The sequence below is a fragment of the Convolutriloba macropyga genome, chromosome 1, assembly GCF_964194025.1.
Source record: "Convolutriloba macropyga chromosome 1, txConMacr16.3, whole genome shotgun sequence".
Taxonomy (NCBI): Eukaryota; Metazoa; Xenacoelomorpha; order Acoela; family Convolutidae; genus Convolutriloba; species Convolutriloba macropyga.
In genome coordinates this window covers 468,849-493,562 of record NC_134468.1, presented here as the reverse complement: position 1 = coordinate 493,562, position 24,714 = coordinate 468,849, and the positions used below count along the sequence as shown (strand labels likewise).

The 24,714-nt window shown below is 35.5% G+C and overlaps 1 protein-coding gene across 1 annotated transcript in view; it reads right to left on the bottom strand.

Annotated features, from left to right (window-relative positions):
• Window positions 1-2,828: 2,828 nt before the first annotated feature.
• LOC142354532 (ubiquitin carboxyl-terminal hydrolase 33-like) overlaps window positions 2,829-24,714 on the bottom strand; it is a 61,808-nt gene continuing 39,922 nt past the window's right edge. The window contains exons 8-16 of the mRNA XM_075406886.1: window positions 24,218-24,521; window positions 23,933-24,037; window positions 23,310-23,530; window positions 15,932-16,058; window positions 15,164-15,561; window positions 12,206-12,396; window positions 8,439-8,538; window positions 8,288-8,350; window positions 2,829-3,175 (exon numbers count right to left, since the gene is read on the bottom strand). Of these exons, the coding sequence (XP_075263001.1) occupies window positions 3,033-3,175; window positions 8,288-8,350; window positions 8,439-8,538; window positions 12,206-12,396; window positions 15,164-15,561; window positions 15,932-16,058; window positions 23,310-23,530; window positions 23,933-24,037; window positions 24,218-24,521 (1,652 nt within the window). The 3' untranslated portion in view covers window positions 2,829-3,032. The remainder of the gene's footprint in view (window positions 3,176-8,287; window positions 8,351-8,438; window positions 8,539-12,205; window positions 12,397-15,163; window positions 15,562-15,931; window positions 16,059-23,309; window positions 23,531-23,932; window positions 24,038-24,217; window positions 24,522-24,714) is intronic.

The following is a 24,714-nucleotide window of genomic DNA, read 5'->3' as shown; positions in this document are numbered from 1 at the left end:
TCGAAGTGAAAATCCATTTAAACTCTATCCAACTACTCATCAAACAAAACGTGCCTTTGATAATTTATGATTATCTTGAAACAAAGTCATGAAACAAGAAAGTAAAAACAATAACATCAAATCTGTTGAAATATGATAAAAAATCTGATCATATTTTGTTATAAATTGAGATCCCGAAAAAACTATATCTGCCAAAATAACTTCATCAAAACAACTAGTACTTACAAAAACCACTTATGTGAATTTTGAAAAAAATACTTTAGGCTAAAATTATGAAAAAAAAAGCTCTTAAAAACAACTTTCACTAAAAAACTGGAATAAGTTACATTTTTTAATATTTCAAAAATATATAAATCCAAAGAAAAATTTCCTTCAGCCAATAGGGTATCCAGATGCTCGCAGAACAATAGGCAAGTCATATTAGGCAAAGAAACTTAGCTAAAAACAGAAAAAACGAAAACTGCAAAAAATTAAGAAAAGTAGTTCCAATTTTCTCCATTTTTTTGTCATATTTCTCAACAAAAAAATGATTCTTACCCACAAAATTGTAACCAATTGTTATCATAAAATTGCTCAAGTAGAAGGGGTTTCTTCAATTCCCATTTGAGCCAGTAAAACACAATAATCGTCAAAAAAACCCAAAAATTAGCCCGAAAATCAGCAAAATATATTAAAAACCTCCGAATTATCATAGTCATATGAGTTTCCAGAAACCTTCAAACCACTACCAAAACTAGCCCAAAATTAAAACAAAATCATAACAAAAGCTCTTAACCAAAATAAAAGAAAAAAACTGCTCTAAAATGCCGCACGTGAACAAAAAAATTTCGCTCGCTTAGAGAAAATTTTTTCACACATCAATTTCTCGCTCTCTCAAAAACAGCGGTATGAACAAAAACCACTCTCTTTTCGCTCCGCTCTTCAATTTTGTTCGGCGCCAAAATCACTCCAAATTTTTTCACGCGTTTCATTTCCCGCTTCAAAAATCACTCCATTAGATTTGATTTAAAAAAAGGACTTTTCCAATACTCCTCTTCGAGTCGTAAAAATAGGAGCGCTATAAAAGCCCGCTGAGAAGATGAGGGCGGCTATTCAACATACCCGGCAGATTGCCGGAAAATAGCCGCCGTTGATTCCAATAAGCATGATTGGGATTGAAAGAATAGAAGATATTGAAAAAAAAAAAGATTTTTGTACCAAAACATTTTTGAAGTCCGATCTATTTTGATGGCATTTCACAGTTGAACATAACGTACTTCTGTTTCTTAGAGAGAGGCTACAGGGGCTACTATCAATACCAATAAGCATTAGAGATGGTAGCTAAGATTTATAGGAACGACGTTCAAATAGCGGGCATCTAAAATTGGGCTTTATGGGTTTATCCAGTTTCTACTTCTGACTTCAATTTTTTATTTTGACGCTGTTCATTTTGAATTGCTTTGCTGAGCAACTGATGTTCAAAATTACTTTTAGCAGAATGAGAGAAGAGAGAAACTAGCCTAGAGAAGTTTGAAAAAGCGGCAAAATGAGGTAAAGCGAAACATTTTTTTATTCGACGAAGTAAAAAGACGTCCTGACGTACAATTCAAAGAATTTTCATTGACTAAAAAGAAAAACTAGAACTCGAATGGACTATGAGTTAATTGAGAAAACCATTTTAAAAAAATCAGATCAAAAAATAAGAAAAAAAAACAAAAAATGTCAAAATGCCGCATGTGAACAAAAAAACCACTAGCGAGAAATGAAAATTTAATTCAAACAAAAAACTAGGCAAAGAAAGAGCTGTGAATGGATTGGGAAAACCACTTAGAAAAAAATCCGGTCCAAAAAATCGAAAAACAGCAAAAATCAGAGTGAAATTGCCGCATGTGAACAAAAAACCACTACCGAGAAACCGAATTTTTGTTCAAACACCGTTTTCTCACTCCGCTTTAAATTTAGAGTGAAAAAAATTCACGCCGCAAAGCCACTCGCTTTTTCGCTCCATTTCCTGTTTCGGCGTGACCAAAATCACTACTCCAATTTGACTTCAAAAATCACTAAAATGTGTGAACAGATCTTAAAAAAAAAGACAGCGCCCCAATACAATTCAAATTCTTTGAATTGTAAAAAAAATAGGAGCGCTATAATAGCCGGCTGAGAAGATGAGGGCGGCTATTAAGCATAAGGAAATATTTTGAAAACAAACCTTTAAAGTAATGCTACAGAACTTTATTTGCAACTCCAATTTGAAAGCAGTTCACATTCAATGTTTGAAAAATGTTCTCTTAATTAATTAGGAAGTGATATGCGAACCGCAAGGGAACTTGATTTGAAAATTAACTGAAATTAATCACTTAATCACAATTCAAACAAACTAGCAGCAGTACAAAGTCATCTGTCGACCACAAAAAAAAACATTTCAAAAAATACAAATTCGGATCAATAGTTTTTTTACAGATCTCCTTTCTCATTCTACTCCCTTTTTATTAAATGGTTCGTTTCATCTATCGGATTGATTCTCTCAGCGCATTTAGAAAGTGAAGAAGCGAGTAAAAAATAGCAGTTTAAACAGAAGTTTGCAAAAACAAAGTCCATAATTGCCATTTTTTGGTCCAACCACAGACTTGCGGAATAGGAAACAAGAGGGCGGTAGTAAAAACCACCCACCATTTTCTAAATTTCCATAGAAGTATTATTATCTCTGAAAATCCGAAGGCCAAGTATTCCATCTAAAGAGTTGTAAAAAAGAAAAACCCAAGGCAACCGCAATACATTCTTACAGTACTTTAGAATTTTCAAAAACACTTCTGGCTTTCTAATAAAAGATCTCATGAAAAAAAAATAGGTTGTTCTAATAATCTAATTAAGCTTTTCCTTTCTCGTTGTCCAATATATGTACTATTAAATTAAATCAACGATTAAACAGTTTACAGGAAAGGTAAAATGAGAAAGCTGAGTCATAGGATTACATCTATAAGTTCTCTTGGTTGCTGTCAAAGCCTCCCATGGTTTAACAATTTAAGCAATTATAATTCTACAGTCGCATTATTTCACGGGGTTGAGGGGGTTGCTGGGGCTGCAGATGCTGGAGGAGACACTGTTCCGTCACTTCTGTGAACGAGTTCAGGTCCACCCCCATAAATAGACACCAAGTAGCGCCACGTCTCCAGAGATATTTGCCCTACGTCAAAATCTGAACACAAAACCATTAAATTTCACCACGCATTTCTTTCTAGGTCTTCTTGAAGGGTGCTTTCACGACCCCTCATTCAGGTAGTCAAATATTTTGCGCGGTTCTCCGATAAGTTCATGTTTCGTGGCTAAATCCGCACGCAGACAAAAATTACTTGAATTGGCTAATTGTTCGAACAAAAGTACAAAAAACAAAAAGGATCAAAACTGTAGCGCCTAACCTTTTACAGTCAAGAAAACTGGTTCTCAAAATTACAAAAAAAACATTAACTGCAGCAACGAACAGATATCGGCTGATTTAATGCTTCGTTAGGTTTACGAAGATCTAAAAAAGTTACGCTCCATCCCAAAACAACTAGCAAAAGAGATTTCCTTGTCAAAAAGTCTGGCTTCCCGCAACAGCTGTCTGTGCCGTGTCCGGACAAAAGAATCCCAAATTGGGAAACATTCCCACACAAAATAGTACAAAAAAAAGCAGACAAAAGAGTCCGAAATATACATCGAAACAATTCAACATATGTCTCAAACAATTAAACATAGCCGGCAGATTGCCGGAAAATAACCGCGGTAGACGCTTGTGGCCTTCCATCAATTGCAAAAAAATTTAAAAAATATAGACAGATTGACCAACAGTCTTTTAATAGACCACAAGACTTTTTGGGTTATATTCGGACTGTCATTCTTACGAGACACATAGGTCTATAAGGAAAAAAACCCCCTAAAAGTGCATTTTCAAAATTGATAGTCGACATCAAAAACTCAAGGCTAATACTCAAGAATTAGGGCATATAAGTTTGGCACTACTTAGATGCACACTATTGATCTTTTAACTAGTAATTGTTCATAATAATTGTAAATAGTAATTGTTCCATAAGGGAGTTCAGACGTCATTTTTTGAGTGAGGTAAGTCACGCAATTGACCTAAAAGCAGAAATGACGTCACTTACATAAATTTTAACTGCAAAGCAGTAGAAGTCACTGAAGTCATTGAAAAAGTCAATTCCAAGAAGTCAAGTCGTAAGAATCATCGATGGAGACGACGAATTAAAAAACATAGCAGGACAAGTCCTGACGCACAATTCAAAGAATTTTCATTGACTAAACAGAAAACTAGGCCTAGAAGGGACTAAGAATGGATTGAGAAAACCATTTAGAAAACAATCCAATCCAAAAAATGGAAAACAGTAAAAATCGAAGTGAAACTATTCGTGTTTGTCCGCCCAACTCAAACCCTTGTCCCTCGTTTAACAGCCAGTGCTTTTATCCCTTACGCTACCGATGCCTATTTTTTACGTCTATTACTCTTTTTAATATGCAAATTTCTGGTAGTGGCCATTTGGCTCGCGTAATTTTGGTATGCGGCTTGCTCAAAGGGCGCAAAACTATGTGCACATTAGGAGCCTAAATATGGCTGTAAAGCGCGTCTCAAAGCGTATGCGTTCCGCTCGACTGTAGCTCTAAGGACAGATAAAGTATGTGAAGGTAAAGCGGATAACCATTGCGCTAGAGTGAGATTTAATTTAATAGAATATAGAAAGAAAAACATTCTTTAGCAAAGAAAGTTAAGAAAGAATTAAATGGGAAGAAGAAGAAAGCCAAAAAGAAAGACAGAAGTGGATGAAAAATAACAATTACCCTACCCATTTTTTGGGTCAAGAAAACAAGAGCCATTTTTTGCATCAACTCGGGTGCGAACCCATATCCCCAGCCATAGGTCTTATCCCTTACACCACCGATGCGTATTGGATTTTTATATTGCTCTTTCTGAATCAGCGAAACTTTAGTTAGTGGCTTTAACGGCTCGCCTGCTTTGACAAATCTGTTTTGGCAGGTTGTGCAGAATAGGAGTCAAAGCATGACAAAGAGAAAAACTGAAAAGAAAAAAGAAAAACGGAAAGGAACGATAAAAAGAACGAAAGAAAAAGAAAACCAACTTCTCAAATTTGAGGTCCAGGAAATTATGCGTCTTTTGCCGTCCTTGATTAGACTCGAACGCTGACTCTCGCTTAATAGTCATTGGCCTTATCATCTACGCTACCGATGTCTATTGCTTACGCCTATTGACCTTTCTAATGAGCAATTTTTTGGTTAGTGGCTAATTGGCTCGCGTGTTTTTGCTATGCGGCATGCTTTATGAGTGCAAAAAGAGAGCGAATTAGGAGCTTAAATATGTCAACATAGCTCTTCTCAAAACTCATGCATTACGCTAGGCTGCATGTTTAAGGGACACTAAAACAGGTGAAGATAGGAGCCTTAAACATTGTGGTATAGCATTCGAGTTAGAATTAATATATAGATATAGATATAGATTGAAATCACTCAAAATGCAGAAGTAAGGCTTAAAAAAAGTCACTTGCGAATTCACAAATGTTATAGAAGGAAAGCGCAAAAACGGTCCAGCAAAAATTTTGCATAAAAACAAAGACGAACACGTTTACATCACTTGCTTCAAACTTCGTTCGAGAGCAATTAATTAGGCATAATTCGGGTATTCTTCAAAAAGGGTATTTTGGCATTGGATATTTTGTCCTGACATCATGAAATCATATGCATCACAGGAAGTTTGTTTGTTAATAAGTGAGTACGTGCTTAATCCGACGCTTAAACGGGACCATTATGTCTGGCACCGTTTTGTCTGCTTTCTTCGGACTATTTTGTCTAGAAATGTTCTTCTATTTGGGAATATTTTATCTGGAATTGTTTCGTCTGTTCACCGTTTGTGCAAATGACGCGCCTCTCAAAAACACATGAATAATTTCAATTATTTGTCCACCTAAACCATGCTGGCAATTAAAAGCCCAGAGTTGACGACTACATTTTGAGGAAAATGATATGCAAAAATGTCCTATAAAACGCTATGTTTTTATCCCCTCAATTATAGCGTAAATCCAGTAACCAAATTATACATTAATACAACAATATAATTTGATTATTAGGCTATAAATGGTAAATGTTACTTATAAATGGTCATATCCTAACAAGGTCATTCAAAGGTCATTGGATTTCGGTCATTCAAAACCAAAATCCAAGCCCCAAGAACATTCGCAGAAAATAATAGCCGGTCAAACGGAATTAATGCAAAATCTCAGTGTGCATTATATTAAATGCAAATCAAGAAAGAAAAAAATCAAACATACCCGGCAGATTGCCGGAAAATAGCCGCCGTTGATTCCAATAAGCATGATTGGGATTGAACGAATAGAATATATTGAAAAAAAAGATTTTTGTACAAAAATATTTTTTAAGTCCGATTTATTTTGATGGCATTTCGTAGTTGAACATACTTCTGTTTCTTAGAGAGAGGCTACAGGGGCTACTATCAACACCAATAAGCATTAGAGGTGGTAACTAAGACTTATAGGAACGACGTTCAAATAGCGGGCATCTAAAATTGGGCTTTATGGGTTTATCCCGTTTCTATTTCTGACTTCAATTTTTTATACCGACTCTGTTCATTTTGAATTGCTTTGCTTAGCAACTGATGTTCAAATTCACTTTTAGCAGAATGAGAGAAGAGAGAAACTAGCCTAGAGAAGTCAAAAAGATTTCACGCAAAATGTCGAAAAAGCGGCAAAATGGTAAATCAAAAAAAAAGTTTGACGAAGTAAAAAAAAATACGAGCGCAATAATAGCCGGCTGAGAAGATGAGGGCGGCTATTAAAAAGGCTAATTAATATTTTTCAAGAACTGATAAAAAGCAGTGCGAATAAAACTAAAAGTCTAAGGAGAATGCTAGAATGATAGAAGCTAGAATGTGTAAAAAATGGACACATTGTACAAAACAAAGAAAAACTGGATATTTAAAAACAAAATGGAAAAAATTGGAGCACAAAAACAAATAAATTTAGCATTTGAGGCTTAGAATAATTAAACATAACCAGCCAACATCGCGTGAATTGCTCGCCGGTGATCGGTTGGTTCAGGCGATGGGGGTAGAGTTACGAAGGCTAGATGCGAGGGGTGTTCAAATCGACAGGTGCATGAGGGTGGACAATGGGACAGTTGGGGGGGGGGGGGGGGTTGCATTCTTAGAGCATAAAAGGCTTAGGGCTCTAAAAAGAACTTAATGCCCTCCGAGCGCTACCTGTTCATCCCGTTTTTGAGGACAAAAAGTCAAATAGGTCAGACGAAACGAAAAATCGGTCAAGCACAAAATCGTATAGAAAAGACCAGAGGACTGATCTAATTGCTACAAACATTGTTTGAGAGTAATTAAATAGCGATTTTCGAAACATTAAAATATTTCGCAAAAATCAATATTTTTAAAATTGCACTTATGAAAAATTTTTTACTGAAATTCAAAGGCTTAAACCAAAAATAATTCAATTTTTAATAAAACGAAATTAAAATCCTTGACGGTGTACAAAATTACTTTTTCTAGTAAATAAAACCAAAGAACAAAAAACAGAAAAATTGGACAAAAAATGCAGAAATCGGATTAGCAGGTGTACAGTTTTATATAATACCCAAGTTATAAAGAGGAAATTATTGCGTGAATTAGTAGAAGGAAGTTGCCATATGCATTGATTTTTGAAAGATCTTGTTTAAAAGAAGTCTGCTTAAAAGATCCAAAAATGACAAAAATAGTGAAAAAAGCCAAAAATTAACTGAAAAATTGAGAAAAAAAAAGAAATTTTACACTTGAAACGCATTGTTAGGCTCCCGAAAAAAGAGGGTTAAATATTAATACATCATCGATTTAAAATTACTCAAAAAAACTAAACAAAAAACCTGGCCAATTGGATGACAAAACGGTTATCTATGTGCGCCATTCTGTCAAACAGACTTTTCAAAGTTGAAAATTCATTCACTGAACGCAGCGCATGAACAAAAAAATTCTCTCCCTCAGAAAAATTTAGTTCACACGGCAATTTTACTTTCCCTTTTAAGTCAGAACACTGTCTGAAGGAATAGCACTTCCGGTAAAAAAACAATCTCAAGAAAACCAATACTAATCTTCGAGTCGTAAAACAAAAAGAGAAGACCAGTAATTGCCCAAGGTATCGCTTTGTAGCTATTAAAAACGACCAGAAGCGCACTGATAACTCATAGATGCAGATTTTCTATGAAACAGTCCCACTAATAGCATTTAGAATATGAATGTTTAGGTTACCTGACACTGAAAAGCGTCCCCCTCTAGGCTGAATGGCGTGATTGTCGATCGGACCGGGCGGATCTGAAACAACCGCTCCACAATTAGACGTCACTATTATGATTTAAAAGAATTAAGTGCAGTGCTACATTAGAGGCAGTAAAAACCTGACCTGTTTTGCCTCTGATGAAAGCCTCCCACTGTTTGTACCACCGCATGTCAATCAAATAAGACTCAGTAGGGCACTTCTGGCTGCGGAATTCACTGTTCATCTAAATACAAACCAACTGCTAGAATATCATAATTTAACAAAAATTAGAATTACAGCTCTTCTCTGAAACAGTTTTGTGGATCTATTCTGTTTCGGCCCCCATCTTAGTTGGCATATTTCTTTTACGCCCAACAGGCACACGTGTTATTTTTTTACATAATGGGTTATATAAAAAACATAGCCGGCAGATTGCCGGAATAGCTGCGAAAGAACAGACTCGTATAATAGAGATAGAACCAGAGACAGATCTAAAATGAAAAAAAATCGACGCCGCTCAAAAAAGCTAGGTAAAAAACATTCAGCGATAAATTAATAAAGCTTGTTAAAATTCATCCCGCAGAAACCTCTTACTAGGGACCTTTACTGCACATATGCGTTCCTTTGACCTTAAACAAATTCAAATTAAATTTAAGTGCAAAAAGTCATTTTATTTATTTATACAAGGAACAAAAACCGTCGCGCGCGCAAAAACCGTTAGTGAGAGGAAGAAGTCATTCAGAAAAATTGACTGTTTCAGCTTTGCTGTGTGAACAAATGTAAAACGAAAAAGAGCGTCAGACGACGAAATAAAAAAACATAGCATGACAAGTTCTGACGTACAATTCAAAGAATTTTCATTGACTAAACAAAAAACTAGACCTAGAACGGACTATGAATGGACTGGGAAAACCATTTAGAAAAAAAACCGATCCAAAAATCGAAAAAACAGTAAAAATCAAAGTGAAATTGCCGCATGTGAACAAAAAACCACTAGCGAGAAAGCGAATTTTTGTTCAAACATAGTTTTCTCAACTCTACTTTAAATTTAGAGCGAAAAATTTTCACTCCGCAAAAGCACTCGCTTTTTCGCTGCAATGTGTGAACAGATCTTAAAAAAAGACAGCGCCCCAATACAATTCAAATTCTTTGAAATGTAAAAAACCAAGAGCACCGCAATATAGCTTGCTCAGCTTACAGCTTCGCAGCTATAATATATAACTTGTAAGTGTGGGGGGGGGGCATAAAAACACGTGGGGAGGACAAATCCAATTTTGCTTTCATTGGACCGTTGAGAACAACAACCTAATTAGTTCTTTGAACTGATAAAGGCGTATTCAGACTAATCAGGATTGCATGTCCTGTGCGTTCTCACAGCAACTTGCGACCTATCGATAAAAGGTTGAAAGAATGAAAATGTTGATGTAACTATTTGTCAGCGTTAATTTTAGCGAAAAACTATAGATCAAATGGAGAAACTGACTTTGATTTGTACACGTTAAAATTTTTAAATTGTTTGTCTCAATAAGAAATTGCAATAAAGCGGTTAGAATTGATTGAAACAAGTTTCCTTAGGGCGAACTTATGTTTAACGCTAGCATGAAGAAATAAAATAGGTTGACACGAAGATGATAACGTAAAGAAACGTAAAGCAACGTATGAACTTTTAATTTTAAGCACGCCTACGATTAAAATGTTCACAGCAAGTACAAGTTACAACTGCGAGCAAGTCTATGAAATAAGTCACTGTTAATTTTTTTTTAAAAAAAGATAGAATAAAGTCTTTTTTTGGATAACTTTTTTTAAAAATTATTCTCAATCTTGAGGACAGTCATTTGAAACAAAGTCGGCGGAAAATAGCCGCCGTTGATCCTATTTCTGGAAGTCTGAACAGTTACGAGAAAGAATAAAATTAAGTATGGTGATGTTTAAATGGCTGCCCAGCGCATAAAATTATCCAAAAATTTCCGTAGGCTTCTTAAAGCTAATGTTCTCAAAATGCAATATTGATACAAATGTGAAATAAGGTAGATTCAAAATAAAAAAATTGCCCCTCGAACTCAGTAAAAAACAAAAGTAACTAAAAACTAATGGAAAAAAGTTGGAAAAGGTCGAAACATTCAGTACTAAATTTGCTGGTAATAATCTTGTCAAAAACCAAATCGTTATCATCCATATCTACAAAACAACCAAATTCACGGCTAGCAGAACCAGGGCTGGACATGGAAGTGACAAGGACGCAAAATCGACAAAAACGTGAAAAAAATTGAATAAATTAGCTAAAATTAATGCCACATTTTCTGTGTTGCTGAAATCTAATCAATAACCCATCTGCAAATTTCAAAAATTTTCATTGAATCATAAAAACTGAAACTTGAAAAACGTTGCCAAAATTTTCAAAAACAGTTAAATTAGCTTCAATAACTTTTTTTAATGGTAAAATCGGCAAAAACAGCTATATAGAATTAACAATAAAATACATTTCTTATAGCATATAAACAATGACCGACATCAAAAACTCATGTGACTAAAACTACAAATCTTCAGTTAATTATCGACTAGCTAAATATTTTTTAAATATTTTAAAGACTAGATTTTAAAGACTAGTATTTTAAAGACTAATTTAAATATTTAAATATCTTTTAAGGAATAGCCAACCAAGTGAATCCAATGGAAATTGGTGCACCATGGGCTTGACATGTTTAGCCCGTTTTGAAAGCTCAAAGTCATCCAAAAATGTGTGAACACATCTTACGAAAAAAGAAGCACCATTATAACCCTATTCGCGGATTGTAAAAAAGAGTTTGTTGTTAAGATGCAATCGGCTTTCATCGCGTTCCAGAGGTGTTTTTCTTTATTTCCCACAATCCTCTAAAACGATAGCGATTCTTTAAAACCATATCTCCCCAGCAAACAGCTGATAGGCTATGAAAAAAGCTGCAAGTACTTGGTACCGTTAGCAAATAGACAGCAATAGATACAGAATTGTGTTGAAGTTACCTAGACGATATGAAAATTCATCAAAAAGTACGTCTGAAATTTTCAAACTGTAGCTCTCATGCCCAACACAACACGACATGCCCTTAATGTACCAGCGTCCATAAAGAAAGTGTCCCTGGTTATGTAAATTTAAAAACATAAACGACTAACGTCAGACGAATTGCTCTGCTCTCAAACGATGACAATCGGTTTTACTTAGCAAAATTCTGAGGTTAAATTTCCGAATGCGCGCAATTCAAATCACTCAAGAAAAATTAAATGTCTAGCGTGACATTTCATTCGTGTCTAGCGTGAGAATTGAAATCAAAAACTGTTCTAGAAGAAAACAATTTTGCATAAAAACATGTTTACAATAATTGCAAAGACACGTTAACAGTAATTGCTTCAAACTTTATTCGAGAGCATTAAACATAGTCTGAAGAGAAACATAGAATTGGGAAATGAATCCAAGTAGGAAGTGGACACGATAAAGTGACGTCAAATACTTTATTCTGAGATTTAAAATGTGAGCAGCTAAAAAGTACTCAATGTAATGTCTTATTTCGCAAGTGAGCAGAGTTTCAAAAAATTTTAACTCAGAGCACTTTTATAAGCTTTCATTTTTCATTTCGGCCACTCATTTCTCTTGGAGTACTATACAAACAGCAACATTTCGTTAAACATAACCGACTAACGTCAGGGAATTGCTCTCAAACGACCGCCGAGCGGTTGGCATCGTCAGTAGCTAGCCACGGTATAGTGAGGCTAGCTTTAGCTTAATTGAAGGGGCGTGAGGTGAGCGCAACGGGGGGGGGGGGTGGTGGTGTGATGGGAAGCAGCAGTGGGTGATGGCGTTAAATAAAAAATGATAATAGAAAGTAATCAGTGAGTCAGATATGTAGTTTAGCTTAATTTAATGTAATGAAGTGTACTTTTTGGAAGGCCTCTCTCTCCTGGGTGCGTTTATTCTCCAATGCCTGCTGCTCCTGCTGACAGATAGCACACACGTGCAACTGGTTCACCACTGGCCCTCCTCTGAAGTGTGAGTAGAGGTAGTCCCACACCAGACCAGGCACCTCCTCTGCCATACTCTCCACAGCACTCACGTACTCAGGCGGAATTCCTACACAAAAAATATCTCAGTAAAATGATTCGATGATTTTAATGCGTCTCAAGCAGCTGATTGGTTACATAACTTTGACGGTTACAGGATAAAGCCGAAGGGGGTGGGGGTGGAGTTATGTCTACTTTGTTATGGTGAACCTCATACTAAGAGGCTAGAGAGAAAATTAAGAAATGCTAAGAACTTAGACAAAAAAACGATCACCAATGGGATTGAAACAGGAAGAGGACAAAAAAGAGGATTGAGGAAGAGGATTGAAACAGGACAATAAAAATATAAATTGACATTCTAATTTCTAAGTGTCAGAAAGTGTTCTAATTTGGTGCGAAGTCTTAGTTAGATTAAATTATTCAGCTGAATTGAGTATCTAAGCTGAAGGCTATTCAGCGCAACAGTAACCCAATACCAATTGGAATTCGCTCTATAGAAGCTTGATAACCTAACTAATTGCACTTTTACTTCATGATCGGGTTTTATATGTTTATCCTGTTTCTATCCTACTTTTCTGACTTTGACCGCGTTGTCAACTTTGACCCGACATTCCCCAAGTTGCGTTGCGTAAATTTATTAAACGGATACCGAACGGAAAAAAAAGGTTAAGAGAATTCTAAAACATAGCAGGACCAGTCCTGGATTACAATTTAAAGAATTGAATAACCTGAAAACAGCACTATCAGCCTCCTTAACAGAACAGGCTCCGATAATAAGGAAGTCAGATACCAAAAAGTCCACGAAAGGAAACAGAAAAATGCAAAAATAAAAAGAAAGTTTATTTCATTTGCTTTTTTAGAAAAATAGGGTTATCAACGTTATTATTTCCAACAATGTCAACTTCAAAAGTTTTTCACAAAATGAGAGTTCAGACAACAGGCACCAAGTTTGTAGAAAACCAATGGTAGACAAAGTAAAAGGACAAAAACACAACATTTGACAAAAACCTGTTTTTAAGCTGTCGTTGGAAATGAGTAGCATCAAAGCCATTAAAACACGTAATTAAAACGTGAACTCTTCAACATCTATCTTAATATCCATTATCAGAACGCATATATGAACTTTTATGAAAACAATTCGTTGTCCATTCAACAAAAGTAGCAACAAATAAAGACAGCAATCAACTTTCAATTTTCGGAAAACAAATTAATGCTAAGCGAAATAATACAAAATAATTGCAAAAAGAGGCAAAATACAAGCTGTGAATAACAACGATTAAACAGTTTCAAACAATACTCATTGGAGAGCCAAGAAACCTGTCATTAGTCAGACTAAACGACGGAAAACAAAACAACTACGATAAGTCGCCAAGTTAAAAAAATCACTACAGTTTCTAAAAACAAGTCGTGTCAAAAGCCATAAAAATCTTTAGTTTTCAATTGAAATCATTGTGCCAGCTCAAAAATGCATAATAAAAGGGCAAATGAGACGCACCATTAATGAGACTAAGCGACACAATAACGAAAACCAACCAAAAGGCGGCAAAATAAAGAACTAATGTTTTTGAGAAGCAAGTCGTTCTAAAGAAGCAAACTGTGAATAAAATACCAACAAACAACGGTATTACAAATTTTTCATTGTAGCTGTTCAATAACAAAGTGTCATGCATTAAAAACTAGTTGACAAAAATTGAAAAAAAACACATCAAATTGTTTTGCGGAAGGAAGACTAATTGATAAGTCAACAAAAAAGGACAGAACTCAATTTATTGAAACAATGTATCTAAGTCATTACACAATTTTTTACTCAACTTTTGACATAATTGAAAAAGGCAAAATCATTTTTACAAAACTATAGCGACAAAGTTATAACAATATTTAACAATTGATTGAAAAGATTAAAAAGATTCAATTGTGTATCAAAAGAGACAATCGGACTTGTGAGATTAAGTAAAGACAAAAAACAATCAACCAACTAACGTCACGCAAACTGCTCTCAAACGATAGGCGAGCGGTTGGCTTTGGTAAAAATCACCTGGGGCTTAGGGACGCTAGAAATATGGTCTGGGGGTGGTGGTGGTGGGGGGGGGGGGGTTCCAGCGATGGGGACAAGGCTGGGAGGCCTGGACGAGGGGGGCGTTCAAATTGTCAGAGTGGTGTGACTGGTAGCAGTGAGCGAGGGTAAAATGAAGAACGTGATTGAAAAGTACAGCAAATTAAAAAACATCGCCGGAAGAATTCTAGGAGCAACTCGAAGTTTGGGAACTTCACAAACAAAAGTTTTGAACTACACAAAAGTTCAAAACTTCACAAGCGAAAACCTAAACTGCAGCCGAAACCATTATCATTTGGTAAAAAATTTTTACCCGTCATACTTATAAAGATTTGAGCAAAGACATCATTCAGAAAGCATAAAAACCACCAATTTAAATCTTAAGACGTATTTTTGGTTGGGCGGCTGAGGAGGGGGGTCAAAAAGGTCAGACGTAAATATCGGTCAAGCGAAAAATCGCATAGAAAAGACAGCATGACTAATATACCTGCTAAAAACTTCCTTGAGAGCAATTAATAACTACAAAATACCATCAGTGACTTCAGTCCCAAATTCAGTATTATTAGGATTTTTTTCGGAGTTAAGCAGTAGACTCTCGGAGTTTTGCAAACGTTGGAGTAAATGAGGTGAGCATATTATTATTATTTCATATTTTCCATGTTTTGTGTGCAAACCCATTTTAAAACCATTGATAGTTTCTTCAGCCTAATGTTAGGTGGGATAAACCTCAATTTGGAATTGTCAAATTCGCCGTTGGGAAAATATTTTCTAAAATATCCTTTACTATTATGTTGACACAGGAAATCGGTATTTGTTATAGGCCCAGGATCTGCAAACGTCAAGAACCTGTTCAGCCACTGCTTCGATATGAAATACTGCATCAGTTCAAATTGGTTAGCATCCACACCAACTGAAACAGACTTGGAATTTCTCGAACGACTTCTAGCTTGGCTTCGCGTCCTGTGCGAAACGGGTCTCATGATAGTCGGCGTACTCAGTTCACTAGGAGATGCACTTCGATAACCCTCCGAGATGTTCTCCATACTACGAGCGTAACCGAAAGACGACAGGTTTGATATTTTCGTCTCGTTGACATTTTTGAGGATTCTCTCACTTCGTGCGGATCGCGATTGCATTTTAACGTGTTTTCTGTGAACTTCCATATCAGCTCCAGCTCTTTTCCTAAACGTAAAAGAAAAAAATGAACCTCAAGATAGTTCAACCCATTAAACGTCAATGCGTTTATATCACTTACTATTTTACTCTTTCGACAAAATCTTTGTTCAGCCGGTATTAACAAAAATTCAAAGTTGCAAACCAGCAACTTCTACTCCTTCGTCTGAGTATAAATGAAGAACTATAATATTGCATCGACCTAATAGAACAATCAATAAATTTTGATCAAACGACCTGTTAATGATTAATTCCAATAAACTCAAATCTGCTCCATTACAATTGTGTAAGTATTTGATGTCACGTTACAATTACACTGTTGGAACTTGATACAGTTTACGGTAAGATTAACACAGTCGTAATGAGATGACGGAAGCACCTGTAGAAAAGGACATATACTTCTGCCTTCTGGATTTGGGATGCAGGCACTTGGCTCACAATCTGGTCATCGTACTCGTACCAGCACTTATTCACGTCATTCAGAGCATAAGCAGTGTAATGACCACCTGAACAACCAAGAACTGAGGATGATGATGATATGGCCAATTTGGCAATCATAGGTAATTATATATTAATGGTTACCTTCAAATTAAGACAACATAAGAAGGACCAGCAAAATAGAAAAGTATAAATTATTTTCCAAACTAAAAAACGTACAGCAAATATTTTTGAAAACAGGAACTTCATCATAATAGCAATCGAAGATGGCAATTGAATTCAATGTCATCGGCATCATCAGATAGTGACTCTCAAATTTTATTACGAGCATATTGTCTTTCTCTCCGTGAGAACAGATTAATTTTGTAATCAAAATAAAATGGACGTAAAAATGATTGAAAAAAAATATTTCTATAAAAGAAAAAAGGAAGTTGTATGTTCAATTATACGTAAAAACTTGTTGCGAAAATGAATTCAATAGCGATGCCATAAAACGAGGCCATAAGGACAAAACAACTCCAGATGGTTTAGAAAGTGAGGTGCTTGCGGGGGTTTCTTCATACACGTAAGTGCTTGAGTGGTGAAAGTGTGGTCAGCGCTACCCCATCTAAAAAAATGAAATATAGTCTGTCAACAGTATTGTTGCAAACTTGAAGAAAAAAGTTTTTCCCTAAGATTAAATAGTTCATGTATATAGAGGATCCACCACAAAGGAAACTCTCAAAATACTCAATGACTACTCCACAAAAGCTGGAAACTTTCATCGTTTAGGACGGGACTATTAACAAATCTGATAGTAATATCCTTACAGAATTCATCGAGCTGATTATAAAAAGAAAAATGAAGTTGAACCGGATGTGTTTGTGTTCGGCGATGTTCCGTGTTTGAACGATCGGCCTGCTAATGGTAAAACATGCCCGGCAGATTGCCGGAAAATAGCCGCCGTTGATTCCAATAAGCATGATTGGGATTGAAATAACAGAAGATATTGAAAAAAAAAAAGATTTTTGTGTACAAAAACATTTTTTTAAGTCTGATTTATTTTGATGGCATTTCGTAGTTGAACATACTTCTGTTTCTTAGAGAGAGGCTACAGGGGCTACTATCAATAACAATAAGCATTAGAGAGAGGTAACTAATACTTATAGGACCGACGTTCAAATAGCGGGCATCTAAAATTGGGCTTTATGGGTTTATCCCGTTTCTATTTCTGACTTCAATTTTTATACTGACTCTGTTCATTTTGAATTGCTTTGCTGAGCAACTGATGTTCAAAATCACTTTTAGCAGAATGAGAGAAGAGAGAAACTAGCCTAGAGAAGTCAAAAAGATTTCACGCAAAATGTTGAAAAGGCGGCAAAATGAGGTAAAGCGAAACATTTTTTTATTCGACAAGTAAAAAAACATAGCAGGACAAGTCCTGACGTACAATTCAAAGAATTTTCATTGACTAAACAGAAAAACTAGACCTAGAATGGACTATAATTGAATTAAAAAAAAACATTTTAAAAAAAAATCAGAACAAAAAACTAAGAAATAAACAGAAAATCAATGTCAAAATGCCGCATGTGAACAAAACCACTAGCGAGAAATGAAAATTTAATTCAAACAAAAAGCTAGGCCTAGAATGAGCTCTGAATGGATTGGGAGAACCAATTAAAAAAAAATCCGATACAAAAAATTGAAAAAACAGTAAAAATCAGAGTGAAATTGCCGCATGTGAACAAAAAACCACTACCGAGAAACCGAATTTTTGTTCAAACATCGTTTTCTCACTCTACTTTAAAATTAGAGCGAAAAAAATTCAAGCCGCAAAACCACTCGCTTTTTCGCTCAATTTCCTGTTTCGGCGTGACCAAAATCACCACTCCAATTTGACTTCAAAAATCATGAAAATGTGTGAACAGATCTTAAAAACATAGCCGGAAGAATTACGGAAGCGACTCGAAGCGTCAGAACTTCACTAACAAAACCGTAATTGCAACGGAAGCCACTACCTTTTGTATTAAACCATTAACTCACTACCTCCCCAGGTCTGCTCTAAAAATTGGTGAAACTTAAACCACTGTCAACAAGAGAAACAAAATGCAGCAAAATTTTATATTATTGAAAACGTTTGGTAACGTTAAAAAATCCAAAATAATTAAGGTGGTCGAGAACCTGATAGTCTGAAAAAGCTGACAAGGTTATCAATAGCCCTCAAATAATTCAATATTCTAATCTGAAAAAGATCGTGAAAGCAAACGGCAGATAATAATCTTAGAAACTAATTTTAATATTTTCAAAAAAGAAAGCTCAAATTTAAGAATCAGAAAACACCTATAATTACACTTCTAATCACTGCGATTAAGACAAAAAACAACATACACCTGTTCCTTCTTGTACATAAGCTAGACAACATGATTTTATACTAAATCAAAAATAAAATTGATCATAGAAAAGACATAAGCAGCAGAATATTCAAAGGCAAAAAATCGTTTTAATTAATACCAAGGCCGAAAGAAAGCTATAGTAATTAGTCAGAAGTGGCAACTTTGGAAAAAGCGTGCTATCAAACTCTCAGTACTGCCTTATGTTGAATGAAATCAATTGCAAACCAAAGAAATGACGAAAATCTAAGAAAAAGCTGAAATCATTGATTTTTTACAACTGAAAAAATCAATATACAGAAAATAAATGTAGGTGCCAGGACAAAGCTAGAATGATACTAACTAGAATAATAATATGGGCACAATGTACTGAACACCGTAACAAAAAGTCATTCTTGATTTTTGAAAGTTGAAAGTCAATTTAAAAAACAAGAAAAACGAATACATTTCATTGTTCAGCATTCAAGACATAGAAAAGATAACTAGTCATCCGATACAAAGATCTATCCTCCTGAAGAGAACAAAAAGCAGAATTCATGAATACGAAACATTGAAACATTTTGCAAAAAAAATGGTCAAAGAACTTTTAAGTTAAGACTGCATTTATGAAAAAGTTTTAACTGTTTTTTCAAAACTTAACGCCAAAAAATGAATGAATTTATATTGAAACGAAATTAAAGTCCCTCATGTTGCACAAAAAAACTATTTCAAGCAATTACAACCAAAATACAAAACGAAAAACTGACGAAAATCGGAAAAAAACTACCAAAATCGGATTAGCATAAGTAAATTTTATGAAACAAAATTACATCGAGGTAGAAAGAGGCGTTGAGTATAGGAATTATCAAAGAGAAGTTGCAATATTAACTGATTTTCGACAAAAAGACGGTTAAAAGATCCAAAAACGAAGAAATTAATATTAAAAAAGCTAAAAATTAACTAAAAAATCAAGAATTATGTGTCAATTTTCAACTTGAAACGCATTTTCAGGCTCTGCAAAACACTGTGGTATCAATTTCCGAGGTTGACATTTTAATATAGTATCGAATAAAATTTATTTCTACCAAATTAAAAGCAACAAAATTAAAAGCAACCAAATTAAAAGCAACAAGAAACCAAATTAAAAGCAAAAAAATTGGGCCACTTAGACGAAAAAACGGCTAAAAACGGTTATCTATATGTGCAATTCAGTCAAAAACTACTTTTCAAAGTCAAAAAATCATTCACTAAACGCAGCGCATGATCAAAAAACTTCTCTCGCTTAGCGAAAATCTGTTCACCAAGACAGCTTTTCTCATTTTCGCTTTTAGGTCAAAATGCCGCGTGAACAAATCTACTTCCTGTAAAAAAAAACCGAGAGAAAACCAATACTCCTCTTCGAGTCGTAAAAAAAAGACAGCGCCCCAATACAATTCAAATTCTTTGAATTGTAAAAAAAATAGGAGCGCTATAATAGCCGGCTGAGAAGATGAGGGCGGCTATTAAAAAGAAAGTTATTTATATATGCAATGAAGTATTGCTGGAAAACAATGACTCCAGTGGTTTTCAAGTGCTTAAATTTAACGAAATAAATCGCAATACTCCTTGAAATAGTGAAACGTGCGGGACTTAAACTAACTCTTACACGATAAAGTTTACCAAAAAAAATCGCATGGTGTGCCAATTTTACGAAAACCTTCTCAGCAACCTTCGGAGAACTTCAACTGGTTTAGTAAATGCTAGCAATAAAAGGTACAACAATGCTGTATATAACATTTCACAAACAAATAACAGTCAAGTTCAGCCCTTGAGCAATAATCTAACAACTTTCAACAGACGCAGTTTCTATAAACATCGCCATGCTTATGTTTTGACAAAACGTGTTACAAAAAAATGCTAAATTTGAACATACTATCTGAACCTTCTCTCTTCTGCACCACCTGATTTCAATACCAGAATCAATTGCAGGGCAAGAACTCAACTACGCATTAAATGTGTTATTGTTTTATTCAATTGTTTTCTCAATCTTCATCAGTTGATTTTTATTACTTCTCGACTCGGGCGAAGGAAATAAAACCACGCCCCATGCTGAAAATACGGTGATACTTTCCAAATGCATTCAAAAGACTATAACAAACAGATACAAGTGCAATATCTAAATAAAGCCAGCTAAATACTAAATCTTTCCAACTGACACCCTTAGTCAATGATGTTGGACTTATTGAATTTATGATTTAATGAAACATGGTTGAAAAATTTGTCGAATTAAACGCAATTCGAAACACAGAAGAAAGAAATCACCTGTTAAGAAATGAGAAGCGATGCAAAGAAAGGCGGTTTTATGCTCTGAAAGTTACGCACTGACTTTGAAATCAACTTGAAACATGTCAGAGCATGCAGGTTCATTGAATCAAACAAAAGCAGGAAGTGATTTATAGTCACTTTCACACTGTCCCAGCACAAAAAATGACAAAGAACTCCTAGAACATTTCGCTAGAGGAATGGTAGGGCGGTTTGCCAAAAAAAAGCCGGTTATATTAATGTGAGACTTAATTTGAGTTGCAGGTACCCACCACATCGGTAAAAATTCATACAACCAAATTTTCTTACGATCATATTATCAATAAAGTGTCACACGTCATCAGTGAGAAAAAAAGAACATTAATTGATTACACCATAACAGATAGATCACTGAGAGATAATAAAACCTAAGTTTTTAATACTTTGATCAAGAATGACTACATGGCAACGCTTTCAATTCAACTATTAAACTGTACGATCTCGAGAAAATAGACATTTAGCACAAAATTTGATTTCGAGAGAGACAAACTTCAAAATACCCTCATTCAGAAAAAAGGATTGAAGATTCAGATTGGAAGTTCCTTTACTCAATAGATGATAGAGAAACCCATATAAGTTGCGAAAACATGACTCTCAAAGCTGTAATTCATGCACGTTTGGAAAAAGTTTATATTCACAACAATAAACCCCTTTTCATTAGAACAAATATTGTCAGCTGAACTAGACAACTACAAATTAAGACATCCAGATGCCGATGAAAATTTTTTGAAAAATTACTTAATGCAAGTTCTCAAAAAAATTTCTTAAATAGTTGATAGATAATATCAATTGCAGTGGAAAATAATTGACTGTTATCAACGAAACTAGAACTTGCAAAAGAGCAGCTAATAATGACTGTGTAATAAAATTTTTGTAAAATACTAACTAATATATGAGATCGCGTATCATCTTCCGTACGAGTCTAATCAGTTAGTTTTTTTAAGTTTAACAAGTGGTTAAGCATTCAGTTGAAAACCACCACTACGTACATTTTAAACTTTTGTTCAGATTTGTAACTAGCCCTAAGATTAAAACCCTGGTTTCTTCCAACATGCAAGCTTGAAGATAAACCATTAAGATTTTTTAATATGAATAGTTAAAAGAATGGGAAAATGCGTAAATTGATGTTTCTCACATCACAACGCGGTTCAAAAATGACATTGACAAGGCTTCAAAGTGTAGACCAATCTCAACATAGGAGCTTTTGAGAACTACTTAAAGAACTGAAAAATTTCTCCAAAGCAAATATCTACAACAAAATGTGTATTTAATAGAAACCAAAAGAAACAAGCTTGATAAAAAAGAGCATATAGATGCGATTTTCTGATTTATCAAAACCGTCGATTCGATAGACCATGAAATCTTATACGCTTCATATCAAAACAATTATTTAAAGTTTTCTTAGCGATAGGTTTCACTGTGTTACATTAAACAGATTTGCACCGGATTGGTTCAGATTCAGGTGGGGGGGGGGGGGGTTAGTGGGGGTGAGGGGTGGTGTCAAAATTTGAAGATTAAGAACCGCTTTCACACCATGGAGTCTTTAAAAACAGTTTCGGTCAATCACATACTAAGAGACTAGTGACTTTAACACCCTCCCGGCGCCACCTGTTTATCCTGTTTTTGAGGACGAGGAATCCAAAAAGTCAGACGCACTTCGTTTGAGCAATAGAGCAATTAAAAACTCATGCTACTGTTTCCTACACGACAATAACTGAACAGCGTCGGCGGAATTGACGTTGGAACAAACAACGAACGACTACCTCAAACGACTAGTGGGAGCTCAAATCTATTGCAGCCTTCTTCGGTCGGGAGGGGAGAGGTAGTTTGGGGGACCAAGAAGTTCACTACAGCTCTTCAAATAACATCATTAGAGGTTATTATTTATAACTGTTAAGATTTGAAAGGCAAAAATGACACCAACTTTGGCGCCCTTTTCATTTACCCTTTTAGTAGTAAACTACCACCAATTGAGTTGAGCTGCTTAATATAGTGAGAGAGAATTTTGGATCACGCATAACGCAAAAAGTCAAGCGCGTAAAATCACTCGGAAAGTAAAAACGCCCTAGCAAAAATTTTTATGCAAAACATAACCCACTAAACGTCGGAAGAATTGCTCTCGAACGACTAGTGGGAGCTGTATGCAACCTGCTTCAGTCGGGGGTGGGGGCGAGGAGGGGAGGGGAGCCTAAATGGGACTAAGAAGTTCAATAGTGGGCTTCAAATAATAACATTAGAGGTTAAGATATACCACTATTAAGATTTAATGTGAAAAATGGCACCAGTTTCGACGCACTTTTCATTTGACTTTTTGTATTAAATTGCCGCTAATTGAGTTCAGCTGCTTGAAATTGTGATTGAGAGAGAATTTTAAATCACTCGAAACGCAAAAAGTCAAGGGCGCATAAAAATCACTCGAAAAGTCAAAACCGTCAAGCAAAAATTTTGCATAAAAAGACACACACGTTTGCAATAATTGCTATGAACTTCGTTCAAGAGCAATTAAACAAATGTTTTGATTAATTGCTTCAAACTTGCTTGACAGCAATTTCTTTAATAGTTTTATTTCATTCAAACGCTGTTGTTACGTTGTGGAATTTAGAAGTTAAGGGTTACTTTTTGCGAGCTAACCAGATGCATATCCATAATGACATATGGTGGCTACCAGATCATAGAGAGCAGGTTCGTTCTGATCGGAGAGAAAGGGCGCGAGATTGAGTCCGTGGAGAGGAAAAGACACGTAGGTGGACACTTTGGAACTAAGCAGGTACTCATGTCTGAATCTCTTCAGGTGGATGCACAGGATCTCCGGTAGCTCTTGCATCTTCGACACTTTCAAACCATTCCGCAGTCTAAAATCAAGTCAATAATAGTTTGTGATCAATAGTTCATAGAAAATAATTACCTGCTAAGCATTTTGAATGCTCTGCCTTAATGACAGCTCACACTGAAAAATTAAAAGCTCACACAAATTAAAAGAAGAGTCAGATAGTCTGAGACTATCACAGAATGGGAGACAAAAACGAAGAGAAGTCTGATTGCTCTTGAATGGTTTTCAACTTTCCCACTGCAAATAGCACAGTTAGGTTGCACTTATTTGCTTTTTGATTCAAATGTCTTCTCGCAATAGGAGGAGAAGCACGTTACATACAAAATATGAAGTTTCCTATTGTACAGTCCGCACTTCTGGGCTCCATATAAGGGGACTGTTGTGCTCTCCCAATAAGCGAGCAGTAGTAACGAACGACACTTACTTTTGACACTTCTCACAACTATACATGTTCTCCCCTTTGAGCTCATCGGCAGAGAAAAAGGCAGCCAGGCAGTCATTCAAGGTGATCACTGGACCCCAGAACATACTGAAACAGAGTACGTCTCTCGATCGATCAACAAAACGGTCTTACAAAGGTGGGTAACCATTTGCATTTGAAATTTCGATACATCTCGAACACAAATATCCATTCAGCTTATCATAGCTCCGCCGCATAAATAGCAATTTTGCATTCTCAAATGTCCATGAGAGGAACCACATTTCTAACCTCTTGATCCAGTCATAAATCCAAGAAAACCATCCTTGAGCATTGTAGGCGGCATTAACGCTCGCCAAATTTACTCCAACAGGTGGTCCAATGACACCAGGGGGAGGGGCTAGCTGGGGCTGGTGGTGTATGAAGTAGAGATCCTCCTTGTTTGGGATGGGGAGAGAGAGGTCTTGGAAAGTCTCCGAATTCTCACTCGTTTGATGGCAGTGAAGGCACTGGACTGAGCTGAGAATTCTGCCATTAAACACTTCAGATATGATGCTTGAATATATCACCGCAAAGGCTGGGTGTCGTTGCCTCACTGCCAAAGAAAACACAGTTTTAACACAATAATTGGCTCTCTTTACAGATCAGACCATTCTGTAAAGTTAAAACTATACAGAGAACGAAAAAATATGATATTTTGTTGACCATCTATCACAAAATTTTGTTGATTAAATATAGCTCTACAAATTGTTCACTTTTAGTGGCAAATTCTTCGACTTATTGTAGTT